Below are 19,469 nucleotides of genomic sequence, written 5' to 3'. Positions count from 1 at the left end.
AGCTTGTGGGTCCCTGCAGAAGTCCCAGCACCCCCCACTTGACCCTCTGTGCAATGGACTCTGTGCTGCCTCCCCCCCGGGGCGTGGTGAGACCCTGAGTCCTCAGGCTGCAGATCACCCTGGTCCGAAGCATCTCAGCTGGAAAGTTTAATGAGGGGCAAGATGCCTAAGCAGGTCAGCGCAGGGTGGGGACCCCTCATCACTGAGGCTCAGGTACCCTGTCCCCAGCCAGCCAAGAAGAAACAGAGGGCCCAGGTGATTGAGTTCTTCATCGACGTGGCCCGGGAGTGCTTCAACATCGGCAACTTCAACTCCCTAATGGCCATCATCTGTGAGTGGGCCGGCCAGGCCTGGGGCCCCCGGGGCAAGCGCTCCCAGAGAGGGTGGGGTGGGTGCAGCCAGGCAGTGGGGCGCAAGCCAGGATGTGCCTCTGAGCAGGAGGTGGGTGCAGGCTGGGCCCCAATTCCCCTACCCCACCCCGAAGGTCCTGGGGAGGTGCCCATTTAGAGGCAAGCCCAGTCCTTTCAATGTGCTTGGTGAGAGCTTGGCAGCATGTACCCAGATTCAGGGTGAGTGGGGACCAAGAGCAGGCTCCTGGTCACAGTAGAGGCCCGTGTTGTGGGCATGGGGACAGGGGCCTGCACATACAGAAGCCAGGCCAGCCTGGACACAGCATCCATTAGCGCCCACCCACCCCTCATCTGGCAGGCTGAGGCTTCCCCAAGTGTCAGCCCTCGTCAGGGTGTAGCCTGAGAGGATTAGGAGATCAGCCAGCTGGGGGCTCCCCAGAGGACCTGTGTAGCAATAAAACTATGCGGCCCAGAAGAGCCCTGCCAGGCTGGCCCTGCACAGCTCAGCCATCCCTCTTCCAGCGGGCATGAACATGAGCCCGGTCTCCAGGCTGAAGAAGACTTGGGCCAAAGTGAAGACGGCCAAGTTTTTCATCCTCGAGGTAAGCAAGGCTGCTGGGCTGCTGGGGCCCACCAGCATCCCCAGGACACAGTTGCCCAAATGCTGCCTGTCTCCTTGCAGCACCAGATGGACCCAACGGGCAACTTCTGCAACTATAGAACAGCCCTGCGCGGGGCAGCCCACCGTTCCCTGACTGCCCACAGCAGCCGGGAGAAGGTAGGTCAGAGGCTTGCCTAGCCCTCAGAGCTCCTCCCTGCTCCGGACCACCTGGGCTCAGGGGGGCTGTATCAGAGATCCTAGGTGGGGACTGGAAGATCACTTGGTCCAATCCCTGCCCTTCTACAGCCCCTGTAACAGATAGTCATGCCACCTTGCTTGAATGCCTCCAGTATAGGGAACTCACCGTTTCTCCAAACAGATCAAGACACTCCCCAGCGGCTCTAACTGGTGGCTAGATGGACGGATGGGTCAGTGGAAGAATGGATGGGAGAAGGGTGAATAGATGGGTGCAAGGGTGCGAGGAGTGGAGGGAGGAGAGATGGAAGGAAGAATGCGAGGCTAGAGGTTGGAAGGAAGGTAGAGGGAGGAAATGAAGGAGGGAGGCAGGGAGGAAGTTTGCAGGTGTTGCCGCAGCCCTCCAGTGCCCCAGGCCGAAACTCTGAGGCCAGAAGTTCACTCTGCTCTCTTCCTGCCCGTGGCTGGCTCCTTCCGCCCCTCCCACTCCCCTCGTCTCTGTCGTGAAGCCCCTCCACACAGGTCTGTCTGGGTGACCTCCGTGTTGAGCTGGGTTCTCAGGTCCAGAAAACAAGGGCACAGGTTTACAGTCGTGAAGATGCACAGAAGTGGTGAAAAATCCTCCCACGTGGGAAATGCTGCCACCCCGAGGACCGCTCCAACGGCCCTGCCTCCAAGAAGCCTGCACCAGGCACCCGAGGGGCCACCTCTGTCCCCAGAGCCCCACTGCGCTGAATCCCCAGCCTCCATCCATCTCAGCGGGGCTCCCCATTCCAACTCCATTAGCCATCACACCCCAGAACTGGACTAGGAACTCAGCACCACAGTGAGGGGCTGGAGACGGATGGAGACCACCCCACTCTGGGCCCAGTGAGGAAGAGGGCAGGACAGGGCTCTGGAGCAGAGCCCGCTGGTCCTGTCCTGCGTGCACTGCTTACCACTCTATGAGCTCTTATGAGCTACTGTACCTCAGTTAGTAAAGAATCTCCCTGCACTACAGGAGGCCCACATCCAAATCCTGGAGAAGGGATTGGCAGCCCACTCCAGTATTCTTGCCTGGAGAATCCCATAGACAGAGGAGCCTGGGAGGCTACAGTCCATGGGGTCGCAAGAGTCAGACACGACTGAGCGACTAGACCACCACCATGAGTTACTTAACCCTGAGTCTCAGCTTCCTCATCTGTGAGATGGGGTATTAAGAGCCCTACTTCACAGGACAGTGATGAGGATGGAATGTGATCCCATCTGTACGCAGTTTAGCACACGAAGTGCTCAGGTGCACCACTGACACCCTGGTGACCAGGGCGCAAGTGGAGATAGGAAGGGTCTAAACATGGCATGGGGAATGGCAAAGACGCCCCTCACTGTGTAGGTTGTCCCCCACCATACTGGTATCAGGAATGAGTGTTGTGCCATGCTCTCACTGTCTCCAAGCCCTGGCACAGAGAAGACATGAGCAAATGGTTGCTGAATGGACATATATCTAGAATAACCAGTTCACCCCAGTTTGCCTGGGACTGCCCCAGGTTTAGCCCCACAAGTTCTGCATTCCAGGACACTCCTAGTGAGCCTGGCTCTGGCCCTGGCTTGGTGGTCACTAGCTAGATGACCTTGTGCCAGGCCCTGACACTCCATGGGCCTCAGCCGCCCCCGCTGCCCTGCCCAGCTGAGCCAGCCATGCTTCGATGCCGTGCCGAGTGCTCAGTGCTCAGGTTCTCACCTCCAAGCCCTTGTCAGCTCGGATGGGGAACGATCTCGGCATTCCCTGAGCCAGAAGTGTCAGGACTTGAGGGACGGGCTGGAAGCTGGCTGTAGCTGGACTGGCCACATGGGCCCAGCTCTGGAGCCTGAGGGCAGAGCAGATGTGTTATTTCCTGGCCTGGCAAAACACGGCACATAAGCTAGGTAGCTTACAACAACAGAAATGTCCTGTCTCAAGTGCCAGAGGCCAGAGGCCCGAAGTCAAGGTCGGCAGGGCCACGCTCTCTCCCGAGGCGCTATGGAGGGAAGGATTCTTCTTGCCTCTCCTGGTTTCCGATGGCCATAGGCGCTCCTTGGATAGTGACGGCATCACTCCCACCTGTCTCTGTTTTCACCTGACTATGTGAAACAGATAGTATATGTCCAAATTTACCTCTTTTTATAAAAGTGCCTGCCCACATAATCCAATGTGACCTCATCTCCCCTTGATGCCATCCATAGCAAGACTGTATCTCCAAGTAAGTTCCTGTTTGTAGGCACTGGGGTTTAGGACATGAGCACGCTTTTTCTGAGGGGCCCGATTCAATCCACACACACGGTTCAGCCAGCTGACTCCCAACAGTAGTCTGAGCTGTCAGTAGCTGATCTCCTTGCTTGCACCAAGTACCCAGTCACTTCAGTCATGTCTGACTGTGTGACCCTGTGGGCTGCAGCCCACCAGGCTCCTCTGTCCACGGGATTCTCCAGGCAAGAGTACTGGTGTGGGTCGCCATGCCCTCTCCAGGGGATCTTCCCCGCCCAGGGATTGAACCCACATCTCTTACGTCTCCTGCATTAGCGGGCAGGTTCTTTACCCCTAGCACCACCTGGGGTCACCAGGTGCAGAATAAGGAGGGAGAAACAAGACATTCCACAGTGAAACAGACACCTGGCCCTTCTCAGGCTGAGTGCAGAAGCCCGTCCCTTCAGGAGCCAGAGTAGGGATGTTTCCTGGCCTTGCCCTGATATGGCGCGATCAGATCTTTAGCTTCAAGAAAGACATTGTTAAATATATTTGTAAAAGAGGCCACAGAGTTTCACAACAGATGATTCGCATTCCATTTTTTTAATTCATAACACCAAAACTTTTTAAAAATTGTTCTATTTCCATCTATTTATTCTTGTTTTAATATTTATTTTACATTTAGCAGTGTGCTCAGCACACACCATTCCTCCTGGGGCACGTGAGTGGGGACGCCTGTCTGTGGACCCATGATCCATGGGGGGAAGTTCTCACTGGCCTCTCCCAACAGACGATGGGAGAAACGTTCAAAGGCCACTGAAACTGCAGCTTTCCCTCGGCGCCAACACGAGGGGGGAATGGCATTGTATACAGCAGGAGCTCAATCAGCACTGGGGTCCGATGGGGCCTGGGAGAAAATAGTCCGGCTCCAGTTAGTGCCTCCTTTGTGGTTTCCACATTGCCCGCCCCCATGGTGCATACTAAGTAGTCTATAACCTGTGGATCTCTGAGACTGGGCAGCCTTGCCCGGGAGGTCTCTTCTGCCCTCTGCATGGGGGTATCTGAGGGCCCTGGGGCAGGGGGCTGCTGACACGGCTGCCTCGCCCCTGTGCAGCCCCTGTGGAGAGGCCAGCTGAGAGCTGACCTGCACCCTCTCCCTTCCAGATCGTCATCCCCTTCTTCAGCCTGCTCATCAAGGACATCTACTTCCTAAATGAGGGCTGTGCCAACCGCCTCCCCAATGGACATGTCAACTTTGAGGTAGGGTCCAGGCCCTCGGAGGGCCTGCCACCAAGTTAGACAGACTGATAAGAGCTCCCCGAGCTGGCCCCGAGTGGTTGGATTAATGTAGGGCTCTGAGGCAGAGTGCAGCAGTTTGCAGCCAGCATCAGGGCGGGATTGTTGGGGTCCTTCCGCATCTTCTGCAGGAAGAGACTGAGGCTCATGAACACGTGGACCCTCACTCTGTAGAGGCCTTGTGCCCAGCACAGGTGAAGTAGCATAATTTTCAGTCCTTAAGAAGCACCAGGCTGGTGAGAGAGAGAGCTGTGCAGACCCACGGTGACAACTGACGAGGTGCTGTGACAGGAGCCACATAGGAGCACAGTTCAAGGTCAGGAGAGGCCTTGCAAAGGAGGGGCGCTTAGCAGCAGCAGGAAGTGATCCTGCAAAGTGGAAAGAAGGGGATAAAGACTTCCTCTCCCTCTGCAGATAACGCATCACTGGCAGCTCAAGTGTTCTTCCCTCCTCCAGGAAGCCCCCACTCACCTCACAGGCAGAGGGAGGCCCTTTACATAGCGGGCTGTTATCCATCAGTCACAGCACTCAAGTCCCCAGGCTCTTTAGAAGCAAGGCCAGGCTGATCCACTCAGTCTTGACCCGACACACAGACTCACCCAGCACGTGTCTCAAAATGGCTTGTGGGCCGGGCATGGAAGCGGAGCAGTGGAAGAGGAGTCCCAGGGGCACAGGCTAGTGATAGCAGATGGTCACTGAGTCAGACAGAGCATGGCATCAGCAGTGATTCCCAATCCACAGGAAAGCAGGGGCTTTTCTCCTGCAAGTGGGCCAGCCCTACCCTGGTACAGCCCCACTCATTCTCCAAGTGGTAGCAGTTCTGGGCTGGCCCTTCACTCTGTCCAAGTCTGTCTCTCCCGCCATGGACAGGGCTTCCACCACGACCACACAGAGGGCCTGGGAGGCATGGACATGCAGCAAGGCTGGCCAAGGGGTCTGCCACTACCTCCTACTGACAGGGCCCACAGTGAATGCCTGGACTCTCTCACCTGGAGCTGCCTCTGCTGTGGGCCTCACCTGGACACCCCAGCAGGTCTTCACATGCTACCCACAGGCCTGATGGCCTCTGAGTGCTGGGCATGGCTGGACGAAGCCCAGTCCAGCAGATGGCCTGGGTGCCGCATCCCAGGGGAACAGTCCAGGCTGCAGGCAACAAGGAAGAGGCTGGGCTTGGGAGAGACCACAGAGGCTAAGGGGCCAGGGAGTTCACAGTGCACACCCTGTCTTTTGCCTTTCTTGAATTGGTCCTTATAACCAAGGCCTAGGAGGAAGGGTGGGTGATTGGACAAGAAAGCAAGGTACTTAAGTGGCCACAGATCCCTGGGCGTGGGCAGTGGGGGCTAGAGGCAGACACCAAGGCTGATCAGAGGAAGCCACAGAGTGGGGTTCTCACCCAGTCACAACTTTGTATTTAAAAAGCCTTCTTTAAGTTAGCAGTTTTTAAAATTTTAAATGAATGCATTTAAATTTTACTCAAAATTCTACTTCAATGAGTTAAACTTTATTTAAATACATTTATTTAAATGCATTTGCATCTCAGACTTGCTATAAGTAGGGATATATCACTTGCCATAAGTTGAGATAAGCACAAAAATAAGCAGAATGAGACTAAAGCAGGAGTCACCTCTAGCTTAATGCACTGCCTGCTGACGGCCATAGCCCAAGACTGCCTTTCCCCCAAGACAAGAGAGGGGGATGAGCCTTAGGTATTGGGTGTGGCAAATTCTTCACAGAGAATAAAGAGAGATGACCAGCATCCAGATTTCCTGAGTGACTCTGTCATTTTCTGCCCCATGATCCGCTCTGCCCGCCCTAGAAGCAGGCCTCACTGGGAATGATGAGAGATGACGAGGCAGGGCCAGCCCCGCTGTCACAGGTGACCTCCAGGCACTAAGAGCGCCTGCACTTTATGTCTCTATGTTGTTGGCAGAAATTTCTGGAGCTGGCCAAGCAAGTAGGAGAGTTCATCACCTGGAAACAAGTGGAGTGTCCCTTTGAGCAAGACCTCAGCATCACCCACTACCTGCATACTGCCCCCATCTTCAGCGAGGATGGTAAGGCAGCCCCTGGCCTCCCTTACCCTCAGCCATGAAGCTCGTGGGAGGCCTCTTAGTCACATCACAGTTCAGGGCCCTTGCTGTGAGCAGGGATGCACCACACCCGAGTGTGCTGGTTCTGGGAGGAAGCAGAGAAAACTGCATCCCCCAGCTGGGTAACTGCTGCCCCCAGAGCACAGGACAAGGAGATGCAGGTTGTGGCCCCAAGGCCACGCTGCTCCCTGGGCACACTTTGGAGGCTGTTGGACACTGTAAATCTGAACGATGTTTGGCCCTAATTCCCTCATCAGAAAAGTGGGCATGATGATAAAAACAGCCCTCCCCAGGCTCGTGGGGATGGTAAAGCACTAGGCTGACTGGGTCTTTTCACGGCTGGTGTTTGCATATGTATGTATGTATGCAGTGTGAGTACCTGTGTACATACGTGTGCCTGTGTAATACACACTGTCATGAAATGAGGCATCCATTCTCCCAAGCACTGTTAATATCTGTCCCCTTAAATAGGTTAGCATTTCCATCTGATCGCTTGTCAGATACAACAGATTTGCTTATGAATTTACTGAGTATACTCCCGGAGCTGCCTCCTCCAGAAAGAGAAAGTAATGGAGAAGCAAATAGTCATCTGGGGCTGAGTTGATGACCTTCTCGGGGGCAGTGTGGCCCCATGGTTAGCTGCTTTCTGGATGCAGGAGGACCCTGCTTAGCACACAGGAGGCCTGATTCTCATCATAGCAGGCATTCTACACATGGACCCATACACGTGCTCAGGAAAACATCATCTGCCAAAAATAAAAAATTAAGGGAAAGAATTTTTTAGTGACTTGTTTCTGAATTAATATTTTCAATTTGGCTATTTTATTTTTTATATTTTGAAGTTAGTAAATTTGGGGGGTCTCACCCATATCTGGAGTCTCCCCTACCACACATAATGATAAGCTCACCAGCCTGGGTGCTCCCACCCCAGAAGCGGTGTTACCTATTGGTACCTATTGCATCTATAAAGTTGGGTAATGAGAGAAACTACTTTCGAGGGCCATGGTGAGCGTTAACTGACAGGGCACCAGCAAAGCCCACGGGACTACATTCAATCAATACTAGTTGTATTTGTTTCTTATTGATGTTGTGACAGATCGCCACAAATTTGGTGGCTCAGAACAACACAAATTTATCCTCTTATGACTACAGAAGTTAGCAAGTCTGAAATTAGTTCTACTGTGCTGAAATCGAGGTGTTGGCAGAACTGGTTATTTCTGGAAGCGTTAGGGGGGGAATCCATTTCCTGGCCTTTTACAACTTCTAGTGGCTGCTGCCTGAATTCCTTGGTTTGTGGCCCCTTCTTCCATATTCTTCTTATACCAGCTTCTGCTTCCACCACCATATTGCCTTCTGCTTCCATCATATTGCCTTCTGAAGTCAACTCTCCCTCTTTCCCTCTTGTAAGGATACTTGTGATTGCAGTTAAGACCCATCCAGATAATCCAGGATAGATAATCTCCTCAACTCTAGATCCTTAACTAAATCATATTTGTGAAGTGCCTTTTGACCATATTCAGGGGATTAAGACCCGTATCTCTGGGGCCATTATTCAACCTACTACACTAGTTATTATGATGATTATTGTCATTAGTGGAACCTGGGCAATAAAAAGTGTCAGAGGCACATTAGGAGAGAGGTGGGGAGAGTCTAGGCCAGGAAGAGGAGAGGTTTGGGGGGTGCATTTCATTCACTTTTTTAGTCTACAATATTTCTAGAGAGTCTGCTACCTGGCAGTCAGACAGACTCCCATGAACAGATAAGTAAAATCCTGGCCCTTCTGGAATGCCCTTAGAGGGAAGCACCTTCCATTTTAACCCTCCTTTCTTCCTATCCTTCCCTCCACCCTCCCCCGCCCCCGCCAACACACACACACACACATGCAAAATAAGGCTGAGAAAATAAAAAAAAGGAACATAAGATGTATTAGGCCCCAGTTAGGATAGTCAAAGCCTCTGACAAAAGCCTGGCCCTGCCCTCAGTCCCATCAGACCTCTCCTGACAGGACGTGCTGGCAATCCAGTCAGCTCCCTGAAACAAGAGAAAACAGAGAAAATCTCAGCAGAGACATAGAATATATACGGAAGAGTCAAATGGAAATTTTAGAACTGAAAAAATGCAACAACTGAAATAAGAAAACTGAATGGATGGGTTCAATAGCATAATGGAGAGAGCAGAGGAAAGAATCAGTCAGCTGAAAGACAGAACAATAGAAACTGCACAGTCTTGACAACAGAGAAAAAATAGACTGAGCCAAGCCGGAGAGGCCAGTGGGACTGTAACAAAAGAGGTAGCACTCACGTCATCAGAGTCTGGGAAGGAGAGGACAAACTGGGTATGGCTGAGAAGTACTCAAAGACGTAATGGCAAGAAATGTCCCTGTGTGGAAAAGACATAAACCTACAGATTCGAGAAGCTGGGTGAATCCCAAACAGGATAAACTGAAAGAACCTGTACCGTGACATATCATAATCAAACATCTGGAAACTAAAGAGAAAAAACTATCTTGAAAGCACTGAGAGGGAAATGACAGTACCTATAGGAGAAAAACAATTCAAATGACATCAGGTTCATCATCAGATACCATAGGGGCAGTGGTACATTTTTCAAGTGCTGAAAGGAAACAACTATCAACCCATAATTTTATATCCAGTGAAAATATCCTTTAGGAACTTACTGTAGCTAAGTCGGAATGGAATTCTAGAAACTGTTCAAGGAACCCATAAGAAAAGAAAAGCAAAACACAGAACACAAAGAAAACAATACATGAGTAAATAAATAAACAGGCAGGCTTAAGCTCTAACATATCAATAATTATATTAACATAAGTGACCCAAATACAGAGATTGGCAGAGTAAATTAAAAATGTGACCCAACTATATGCTGTCTACATGAAACTCATTTTCAAATATATTGATATAGACAGGTTAAAAAGTAAAATGATGAGGAAACATTAATCAAAAGAAAGCAGAAATGACAGTATTACTCTAAGATAAATTACTTCAGAGCAAAGAAAATTTCCAGAGACAGAGAGGAACATTCAGTTCAGTTCAGTTTCTCAGTCGTGTCTGACTCTTTGCGATCCCATGAACCACAGCACAGCAGGCCTCCCTGTCCATCACCAAATCCCAGAGTCCACCCAACCCATGTCCACTGAGTCGGAGATGTCATCCAACCATCTCATCCTCTGTCGTCCCCTTCTCCTCCTGCCTTCAATCTTTTCTAGCATCAGGGTCTTTTCAAATGAATCAGCTCTTCACATCAGGTGGCCAAAGTATTGGAGTTTCAGCTTCAACATCAGTCCTACCAATGAACACCCAGGACTGATCTCCTTTAGGATGGACTGGTTTGATCTCCTTGCAATCCAAGGGCCTCTCAAGAGTCTTCTCCAACACCACAGTTCAAAAGCATCGATTCTTCCATGCTCAGCTTTCTTTATAGTCCAGTTCTCACATCCATACATGGCTACTGGAAAAACCATAGCCTTGACTAGATGGACATTTGTTGACAGAGTAATGTCTCTGCTTTTTAATATGCTGTCTGGGTTGGTCATAACTTTCCCGCCAAGGAGTTAAGCGTCTTTTAATGTCATGGCTGTAATCACCATCTTCAGTAATTTTGGAGCCCTCAAAAATAAAGTCAGCCACTGTTTCCACTGTTTCCCCATCTATTTGCCATGAAGTGATGGAACCTGATGCCGTAATCTTAGTTTTCTGAATGTAAACCAACTTTTCCACTCTCCTCTTTCACTTTCATCAAGAGGCTCTTTAGTTCTTCTTCACTTTCTGCCATAAGGGTGGTATCATCTGCATATCTGAGGTTATTGATATTTCTCCCAGCAATCTTGATTCCAGCTTGTGCTTCCTCCAGCCCAGTGTTTCTCATGATATACTCTGCATGTAAATTAAATAAGCAGGGTAACAATATACAGCGTTGACGTGCTCCTTTTTCTATTTGGAACATTATGTAATAATAAAATGGTCAGTCCCCCAAGAAGATGTAGCAATCCTAAATGTGTTTCCACCAAGCAACAATGTTTATGAAGCAAAACTCAATAGAACTGAAAGCAGAAATAAATAGATCCACAATTATTAATATTATTGGTGACTTCAACACCCTCTGTTAACAACTGATATAAAAACTAGGGAGGAAATCAGCAAAGACAAAGCAGAACTCACCAATACCATCAAAGAGGATCCAATGGACATTTATAAACAATTCCATATAACTACAGCAGAATACACCTTTTTTTCAATTGCTCATAGAACATATACCAAGATAAAGCATATCATGAGCTACATAAGACAAAGTGCAACAAATTTAAATAACTGAAATCATACAGTATATATTCTCTGATCACAATAGAATCAAACTAGAAATCAATAACAGAAGACAACAGGAAAATCTCCAAATGCTTAGAATCTAAACAACATACTTCTAAATAATCCATAATTTAAGAAGTCTTGGGGAAATAAAAAATAATTGAACTAAATGGAAATGCTATCAATATTTGTGGGACATAGCTAAAGAAGGGCTGAGAGAATTTTACAGCATGGAATGCATACATTATAAAAACTGAAACACCTTGAATCAATCATCTCAGTTCCCACTCCAAAAACCTAGAAAAAGAGGAGCAAAATAAACCCAAAGTCAGCAGAAGAAAAGAAATAAGAGCACAAGAGAACAGAAATCAATGAAATGGAAAACAGAACCATTTTTAAAAGTTAATTAAAGAGCTTGTTCTTTGAAAAGCATAATAAAATTTCCATCCTGTAGCAAAGAACATCTTGACAAAGAAAAATGAGAGAAAGACAGAAATTATTAATATTAATGAAACAGAGTATCACTACAGACTCTGTCAACATAAAAGACTCATAAGAAAATACTATGAACAACTATATGCATGTAAATTTGACAATTTAGATGAAATGGACCAATTTCTCAAAATCACAAACTTCCACAACTCAACATAAAATAGATAATTTGAATAGCCCTATAGCTATTAAGAAAACTGAATTTTTCATTTAAAAGCACTCCAAAATGAAGTATCTGAGCCCATATGGCTATACTAGAGAATTCTACCAAATATTTAAAGAAGTAACACCGATTCTGTACCATCTCCTTCAGAAAAAGAATGAAGAGGAGGGAACTTCCCAGGTTGCCTTATAAAGCTAATATTATGATATCAAAATCAGACAAAGACAGTACAGATAATACAGACTGATGTCCCTCATGTATACAGATGCAAAAAAATCCTTCAGAAAATACTAGCAAATATAATTCCACAATATACAAAAATAAGTATATATCATGACTTATTCCAGAGATGTAAGGCTATTCAATATTTAAATAGATAACAGAGAACCCAGAAAGAGACCCACATGAATATTCCAAGTGATTTTTGACAAAAGTGCAAAAGCAATTCAGAGAAGGAAAGACAGTCTTCACAACAAATGATGCAAGTGTATGTGGACATCCATAGGGCAAAAAATGAACTTCAACCTAAGCCTCACATTTTATGCAGAAATTAACTCAAAATGGATCACAGGCTTGAATGTAAAACTATAAAACTTTTAGAAAAAAAAAAAAGAAGCAAGAGAAAAATCTTCAGAATGTAGAACCAGACAAAGAGTTTCTTATAAAACTAAATATGCAACTACTATATGAGTCAGCAGTTATTCTCTTGGGCATATGTTTATTCCAGAGAAATGAATGTTTACATGTTTTCACAAAAACTGATACACCAATGTTTACAGAAGCTTAATTTGTTACAGCCAAACACTGGAAACAACCCAGATGGCCTTCAGTGGGTGAATGGTTAAACAAAGTATGGTATGGAATACTATTCAGCTACAAAAAGGAATGAACCCCACTGATACACACTACAGCATGGATGAATCGCCAGAGAATTACAGAGTGAAAAGAGCCAATCCCGAAAGGTTACATACTGTGTGATTCCATTTATATAGCATTCTTGAAATGACAAAATAAAGATACAGGGAACAGATAAATGGTGGTCAGGGATTAAGGAAGGAGTGGGGCTAGAAGGGAGCTGGGTGTGGATGTAAAAGGGCAGCATGAGGGATCCCTGTGGTGATGGGATGTTCTGCACCTTGACTATGTTGACACCAATATCCTGGTGATTATCTCGTCCTATAGTTTGGCAATTAACCAATTGCCAAATGGGGAGAAACTGGGTAAAAGGTGCATGGATCTTCCTGTATTATTTCTTACAATTGCATGTGAATCTGCAGTTACATCCCAATAGCAAATTAATTCAAAAACAAAAAGCAGGTGAGACTGTTGAGTGTAGAAGAGGTTATTATCATTGATCATAAATGCATAGTATCACTTTATTTTCTGATTAGGTCTCTATTTGGCTTCTTATGAAAGTGAGAGCCCAGAGAACCAAACAGAAAAAGAGAGGTGGAAATCTCTAAGGTGAGTCTATATGCCAAGACAGGGTTGGAGGGGGAGGGGGCAGGGAAGAGGGAGGGGAAGGATGCTTGGGGAGGATGCTTGGGGCCAAGTCAGAACTGAGGAACTTCATCCATACCTGGTTGTCAGCCTCCTGGGAGGCCCTCCGTGGGGGTGGGGGCAGGTCAGACCAGGGTCTTAGAGGTTAGGGAGGAACTCAAGCACTGAGGTATGGAGAAGAGGCGAGGACCATGACCCGCCAGAGCTTGAGGCTGCCTCGTGGGCAGCTGAGATGTGTGCCCCAGGGCCTGGAACCCTAGTCCATACTCATGCTAGAAAGGTAGACGCGCACCATCTCTCCTTGTTCGGCCTGTTAATAGAGCTAAACAAGGTCAGAAAGGAGGAGCAGCACTAGGCTCTGAGGACTGAGCCACGAAGATGGCACATGCCTCTCTGGGGTGGGGGTCACGGGGGTATATAACCTCAGGCCAGGCCAGCAGGTTCTCACCACCCTCAGCATGTTTAAATCTGCAGGTCTTCTATTCTGGGGAAGACGTGAGAGGCGCTGAGCTGGAGGAGGAGGAAGAGGGAGAGGAAGAGAGGAAGCCAGCCTTCTGCAGCCTTGCCTGCCCCAGCCAGCCCAGTGAGAGGCGGAGGCACTGATGCGTCACTGCTTTGCAAACTGTGATCCTGTGGCCTGCCACCCGCCACAGTGACCACACGGCCCAGGCGAACTTTCTCCACCTTTTGTGAAACCTCAGCCCTGGAAGGGCCCAGGGCCTCCAAACATAAGAGGGGCACGTGCCTCGGGGGCCCTGCCTTCAGAACAGTGGTGGTCACATTGCTGGACAGTCTGTCTGTCCTCGGCAATGATCCAAGAGGTTGGGCAGCTTATGGTCTCACCCTCGCCATGGAGGTAAACACCTAGCCTGTCTCCAGGTGACCTGGGAACCTTCATATCTCCAGCAGACGTCACGGTGGCATGGGAGGGGGCACAGCCCACTTGTGGCGCCTGCCATTTTACTAATGGACCCAGTCCTGCCCATTGAGATGGGCTGGTTTCTGTAGCCCTGTGTATACCCTTTCAGCATCCTGCTGGTATCAGGATAGCTTCCTGGTGAGAGCTATGACAGCAGGTCAGCAGGACAAATTTGAGTCATGCACTTGACCATGTGTACAATACATTGTAAATTTTAGAGCTGGTATAAACACATTGGTATACCCTGTGTATTCACATCCACTTCACATCTCTCACTGGTGACTTTCTGCCAGGATGCAGGGCAATGTCCCAGTTCAGGCCCGGGAACGCAGTGGCCACAGATCAGGAGGGGGACTTGGGGGCCATTTCCATGCCATAGACCCTATATCCTGCTGAAACTTGCTGGTGCACAGTAGGTATTTGGTGAGCTCCAGTGAGTGGATACTGACAGCCATGTGTGAGGCCAGATGCCTCGCTTGTTTGGGTGGATAGTGATGGAGTCGGGGAGGACCCACAGCCCACAGGAGGTCCCCCAGGGGGCTCTCACTCTGCGCTTCACACACTGAGCCACATTTCTGGGCCTGGAGCAAATGGGTCATGGAGCTGCTGAGCCCCGACCTGGTATGCAACCAGGTCACCCAGTCAAGAAGTCAGGGAGTGTGATGGGCACCCCCAGTCCTAGTCAGGGCCTGAGCACAGAGGACTGTGTTGAAGATGAAGTGATGCATCCTGGCCAGCCCCTGACATCAGGCCTCTCAGAGTCCAGACCTGGCTCAGCTAGGACCAGCCTCAGTTGTCTTGGCAGTGTGGCCTTTGGTCCCACCTGGAGGACAGGCAGAGACAAGACAACCAACACCCCAGATGCCTCCCCCAACTCGAAGAACTCTGCCTGATGAACCCAGGACCTCAGCAAGGACCCTGCAGCCTGAAGAGGCATGGGAGTGTGCCTGTTCGGCTTGAACAGAATCTGCTCTACTCTAGACCAGCCTACCCCTGTCCATCTGAGACCCCAGAGAGGCTGAGGAGTACAGCAGGTAGCAGAGACGATCTGGGTTTCAGTGAGGCCCAGGCTCCCACCCTGCCTCACACCATATCTAAGCTCTCCACAGGGGTGGGGGTGGGGTTCTGGGGCCAAATCCAAGGGTTCCTGGGGGTCCCAGAAGCTAACTAGAAGCACTTCCTGATCCCCTCAGGCCTGCCCAGCACACTCCCTTGGTGTCTGGCACCTCCTGGGGCAACACTAGACCAGACTCCTAAAGCCATCAGCAGGGACCCAGAGCACTGCCTGTCGGAGGTTGGGGCAGGTACACGGGACAGGTACACAGAGCGGGTTAGTGGCCTGGAGACGCAATGGCAGGCCCAGGGCTGAGGCCTGGGGAGCTCCAGGAGGCCTCCCCAGGTTATCTCCTTCCCTCCTCCCCAGCCACAGGGAGGCAGGACACGCTGGATGGGGGCCCCAGTTCCACAGGCCCAGGCCTTGCCAGTCATGACTCCAGCTCCCTATTCTTGAGCAGCTCAGCTCAGGAGCCTGTGAGGAAACCCCAGAATACTGAGCTTCAGGAAGCATCAGGTGAGGTCAAGGAGGCGGGGGCAGCTGGCCACAGTGCGTTCTCTGCCTCATGCAATCCATCACCCGGGCCCAGGATCCCAGACCCCAAATTCCTCCCCCAGCCACACCCCTCAGAGTCCTCTCCCTCTCCTACCAGAGGACTGCAGCTCCTCCAGGCTGTGGGGAACATTAGGAAAGGATGCTGGAGAAATAGTACAGGCCTGGGTGGCACTCCGGGGGTTAGCTGTGAGGCAGGTCAAGAACGTCACTGCTCACAAAGCCCTGAGGCTGTCTCCTGTTTCCTGGTTCCGTGGCCTTGTACTGGGTGTTCCCACTGCCCGGCACGCTGTAACTCAGTTTGTCGATCTAGTAAGAGCTGCAGCCTCAGACACTGCAGTCCCCCTTCCAGGGAGGGTCCCTGACTTGCAGCACTCACATCCACAGCTGCTCCCTCCAGCCTGCCAGTCCCTTTGGCCCAGGGCAGAATAAATGTCAGCTGATGATGGCGAGGTGAGACCTGGGCTCATGCCCATCTTGGAGAGAGTCCAGGCAATGAGGAGGCAGAAGCCCATGGCCAGCCCCACAGAGAACAACAGGGCCAAGGGACTCGAGCTGAGCGTACTTGTATCTCAGATTTATCCAGGGACCCTGCTCCCCACCTCTGTGAGCAGCTGCTTGGTACCAAGCCCCCAGTGCCCAGGCCAGGAGGACCTTGACTCAGTAGCTCCACAGGTGGGGATCATGGTACCCCTTCTCAAGTGCAGCCTCAGGGCCCAGGGAGGATTGGTACCTGGCTCATGGCCTGCAGATGGTTCCTTCGCCACATCCCAGGACTTGTGGCCCCTCCCTGCAGAGGCCCTGCTGTCCTCCTGCTCTCCTAGCCTCAGTCCCTGTGGCCAGGTCAGATGGCCTACCTGGGGGTCAGCAGATGGAACCCAGGCCTTTGGACCAGGTGTCAGCAGCACAGATGGTGCCCGAGCGTGATGCCCAGAGGCCCAATCTAGTGCCGGGTGACACAGCTCCCTGCCACACAGCAGGTCTGTGGCACCCAGCTCAGCACACTGCAAGCACCAGGACACAGGGCTCGGGGGTGACCTTCATCCCCATGATGCCCAGGAGGCCAGCGAAGGGTGGGGGCTGTGCTCATTCTTTGTGGTCTTGTACTTTTTCTCTAGTCTTCCCCATTCTATTATTTTCCCTATTTCCTTGCACTGATCACTAAGACAGGCTTTCTTATCTTTCCTCACTATTCTTTGGAACTCTGCATTCCTCAGGGATCGGTGCAAAGAAACAGAGGAAAACAATAGAATGGGAAAGACTAGAGATCTCTTCAAGAAAATTAGAGATACCAAGGGAACACTTCATGCAAAGATGAGCACAATAAAGGTCAGAAATGGCCTGGACTTAACAGAAGCAGAAGATATTAAGAAAAAGTGGCAAGAATACACAGAACTGTACAAAAAAGATCTTCACGACCCAGATAACCATGATGGTGTGATCACTCACCTAGAACCAGACATCCTGGAGTGTGAAGTCAAGTGGGCCTTAGGAAGCATCACTAAGAACAAAGCTAGTGGAGGTGATGGAATTCCAGTTGAGCTGTTTCAAATCCTGAAAGATGATGCTGTGAAAGTGCTGCACTCAATATGCCAGCAAATTTGGAAAACTCAGCAGTGGCCACAGGACTGGAAAAGGTCAGTTTTCATTCCAATCCCAAAGAAAGGCAATGCCAAAGAATGCTCAAACTACCGCACAATTGCACCCATCTCACATGCTAGTAAAGTAATGCTCAAAATTCTCCAAGCCAGGCTTTAGCAATATGTGAACCGTGAACTTCCAGATGTTCAAGCTGGTTTTAGAAAAGGCAGAGGAACCAGAGAACAAATTGACAACGTCTGCTGGATCATTGAAAAAGCAAGAGAGTTCCAGAAAAATATCTAAATCTTCTTTAGTGACTATGCAAAAGCCTTTGACTGTGTGGATCACAATAAGCTGTGGAAAATTCTGAAAGAGATGGGAATACCAGACCACCTCACCTGCCTTTTGAGAAATCTGTATGCAGGTCAGGAAGCAATAGTCAGAACTGCACATGGAACAACATACTGGTTCAAGGCTGTATATTGTCACCCTGCTTATTTAACTTACATACAGAGTACATCATGAGAAATGCTGGACTGGATGAAGCACAAGCTGGAATCAAGATTGCCGGGAGAAATATCAATAACCTCAGCTATGCAGATGACACCACCCTTATGGCAGAAAGTGAAGAAGAACTAAAGAGCCTCTTGATGAAAGTGAAAGAGGAGAGTGAAAGAGTTGGCTTAAAATTCCACATTCAGAAAACTAAGATCATGTCATCCAGTCCCATCACTTCATGGCAAATAGATCGGGAAACAATGGAAACAGTGACAGACTTTATTTTGGGGGGGCTCCAAAATCACTGCAGGTGGTGATTGCGGCCATGAAATTAAAAGATGCTTACTCCTTGGCAGGAAAGTTATGAGCAGTCTAGACAGCATATTAAAAAGCAGAGACATTACTTTGCCAATATAGGTCTGTCTAGTCAAAGCTATGATTTTTCCAGTAGCCATATGTGGATGTGAGAGTCGGAATGTGAAAAAAGCTGAGCACTGAAGAATTGATGCTTTTGAACTGTGGTGTTGGAGAAGACTCTTGAGAGTCCCTTGGACAGCAAGGAGGACAAACCAGTCCATCCTAAAGGAGATCAGTCCTGAATATTCATTGGAAGGAGTGATGTTGAAGCTGAAACTCCAATACTTTGGCCACCTGATGCAAAGAGCTGACTCACTTGAAATGATCTTGATGCTGGGAAAGCTTGAATGTGTGGGCAGAAGGGGATGACAGAGGATGAGATGGTTGGGTGGCATCACTGACTCAATGGACATGTGTTTGAGTAAACTCCAAGGATTGGTGATGGACAGGGAGGCCTGGTGTGCTGCAGTCCGTGGGATTGCATAGAGTCGGACACAACTGAGGGACTGAACTGAAGTGAACTTTTTCTCTGAGCCCTCCAGAGAAGGAACAGGGATGTTAGGACGGGAAGATATTCCTGACTGGGGTTTGCCTCAGAGACCCCTGGGCCTGGCTGAGGTTCAGAATCAATTCATCTCATATGGCTCATCTTTGGGGGTCCCTGAAACCCCTGCCTCCTACATTGCTTCCCTACCCACCTAGTTTCTTGGGGTGGGTGACACCACTGTGGCCAGTTACTTACCCCAGGAACTCAGCCACATCCAGGCTCCTGTGGAGGCCCGTCTGTCCCACTGACAGCTCTCCAGGGCAGGACCTCAGAAAATCCCAGGGTGGTTCTCAAAGTTGTGTCCAAAGTTATCCCAGGGGACACCACAGGCCGTTTCCCTAACAACCAGAGACAGCCAGCCACAAGCGTGGCCCCTCATCCTTCAGATGCCTCAGGCAGGTATCAGACCTGGGGCACTGCATCCCCTTGCTGCAGGGCTTATGTGAGTTTCCAAAGGAAGGGGCACCCCACCCACAGAAGCCCCCAAAACAGTGCCCTTCCCAGTCTCTAACTCCTGGCCACTGATATACCCCATCCGTGAGTCAAGGGGGCACAGAGTCAGATAACTGAGTCAAGAGCCACAGTCAGGGCGCGCCTCATCTGAAAGCTCCATTTCACCCCAAAACTCAAATGCTTCCAGGCTTTATACACAGCCTAACAAATCCCATGACATGGGTGCTATCACTGTCCACCTTGGCAAGTGACAAAATGTGGGCTCAGAAAGGCAAAGCCATTGCCCAAGGACCCTG

The 19,469-nt window shown here is 49.7% G+C and overlaps 1 protein-coding gene across 1 annotated transcript in view; it reads left to right on the top strand.

Moving 5' to 3' along the window:
• RASGEF1C (RasGEF domain family member 1C) overlaps window positions 1-14,386 on the top strand; it is a 39,490-nt gene extending 25,104 nt beyond the window's left edge. The window contains exons 8-14 of the mRNA XM_040241407.1: window positions 229-331; window positions 873-952; window positions 1,033-1,128; window positions 4,514-4,609; window positions 6,576-6,699; window positions 13,104-13,176; window positions 13,687-14,386. Coding sequence (XP_040097341.1) covers window positions 229-331; window positions 873-952; window positions 1,033-1,128; window positions 4,514-4,609; window positions 6,576-6,699; window positions 13,104-13,176; window positions 13,687-13,711 — 597 coding nt within the window. The 3' untranslated portion in view covers window positions 13,712-14,386. The remainder of the gene's footprint in view (window positions 1-228; window positions 332-872; window positions 953-1,032; window positions 1,129-4,513; window positions 4,610-6,575; window positions 6,700-13,103; window positions 13,177-13,686) is intronic.
• Window positions 14,387-19,469: the final 5,083 nt, after the last annotated feature.

The sequence above is a fragment of the Oryx dammah genome, unplaced genomic scaffold, assembly GCF_014754425.2.
Source record: "Oryx dammah isolate SB20612 unplaced genomic scaffold, SCBI_Odam_1.1 HiC_scaffold_5, whole genome shotgun sequence".
Lineage (NCBI taxonomy): Eukaryota > Metazoa > Chordata > Mammalia > Artiodactyla > Bovidae > Oryx > Oryx dammah.
This window is presented reverse-complemented; position numbering and strand designations above follow the sequence as displayed.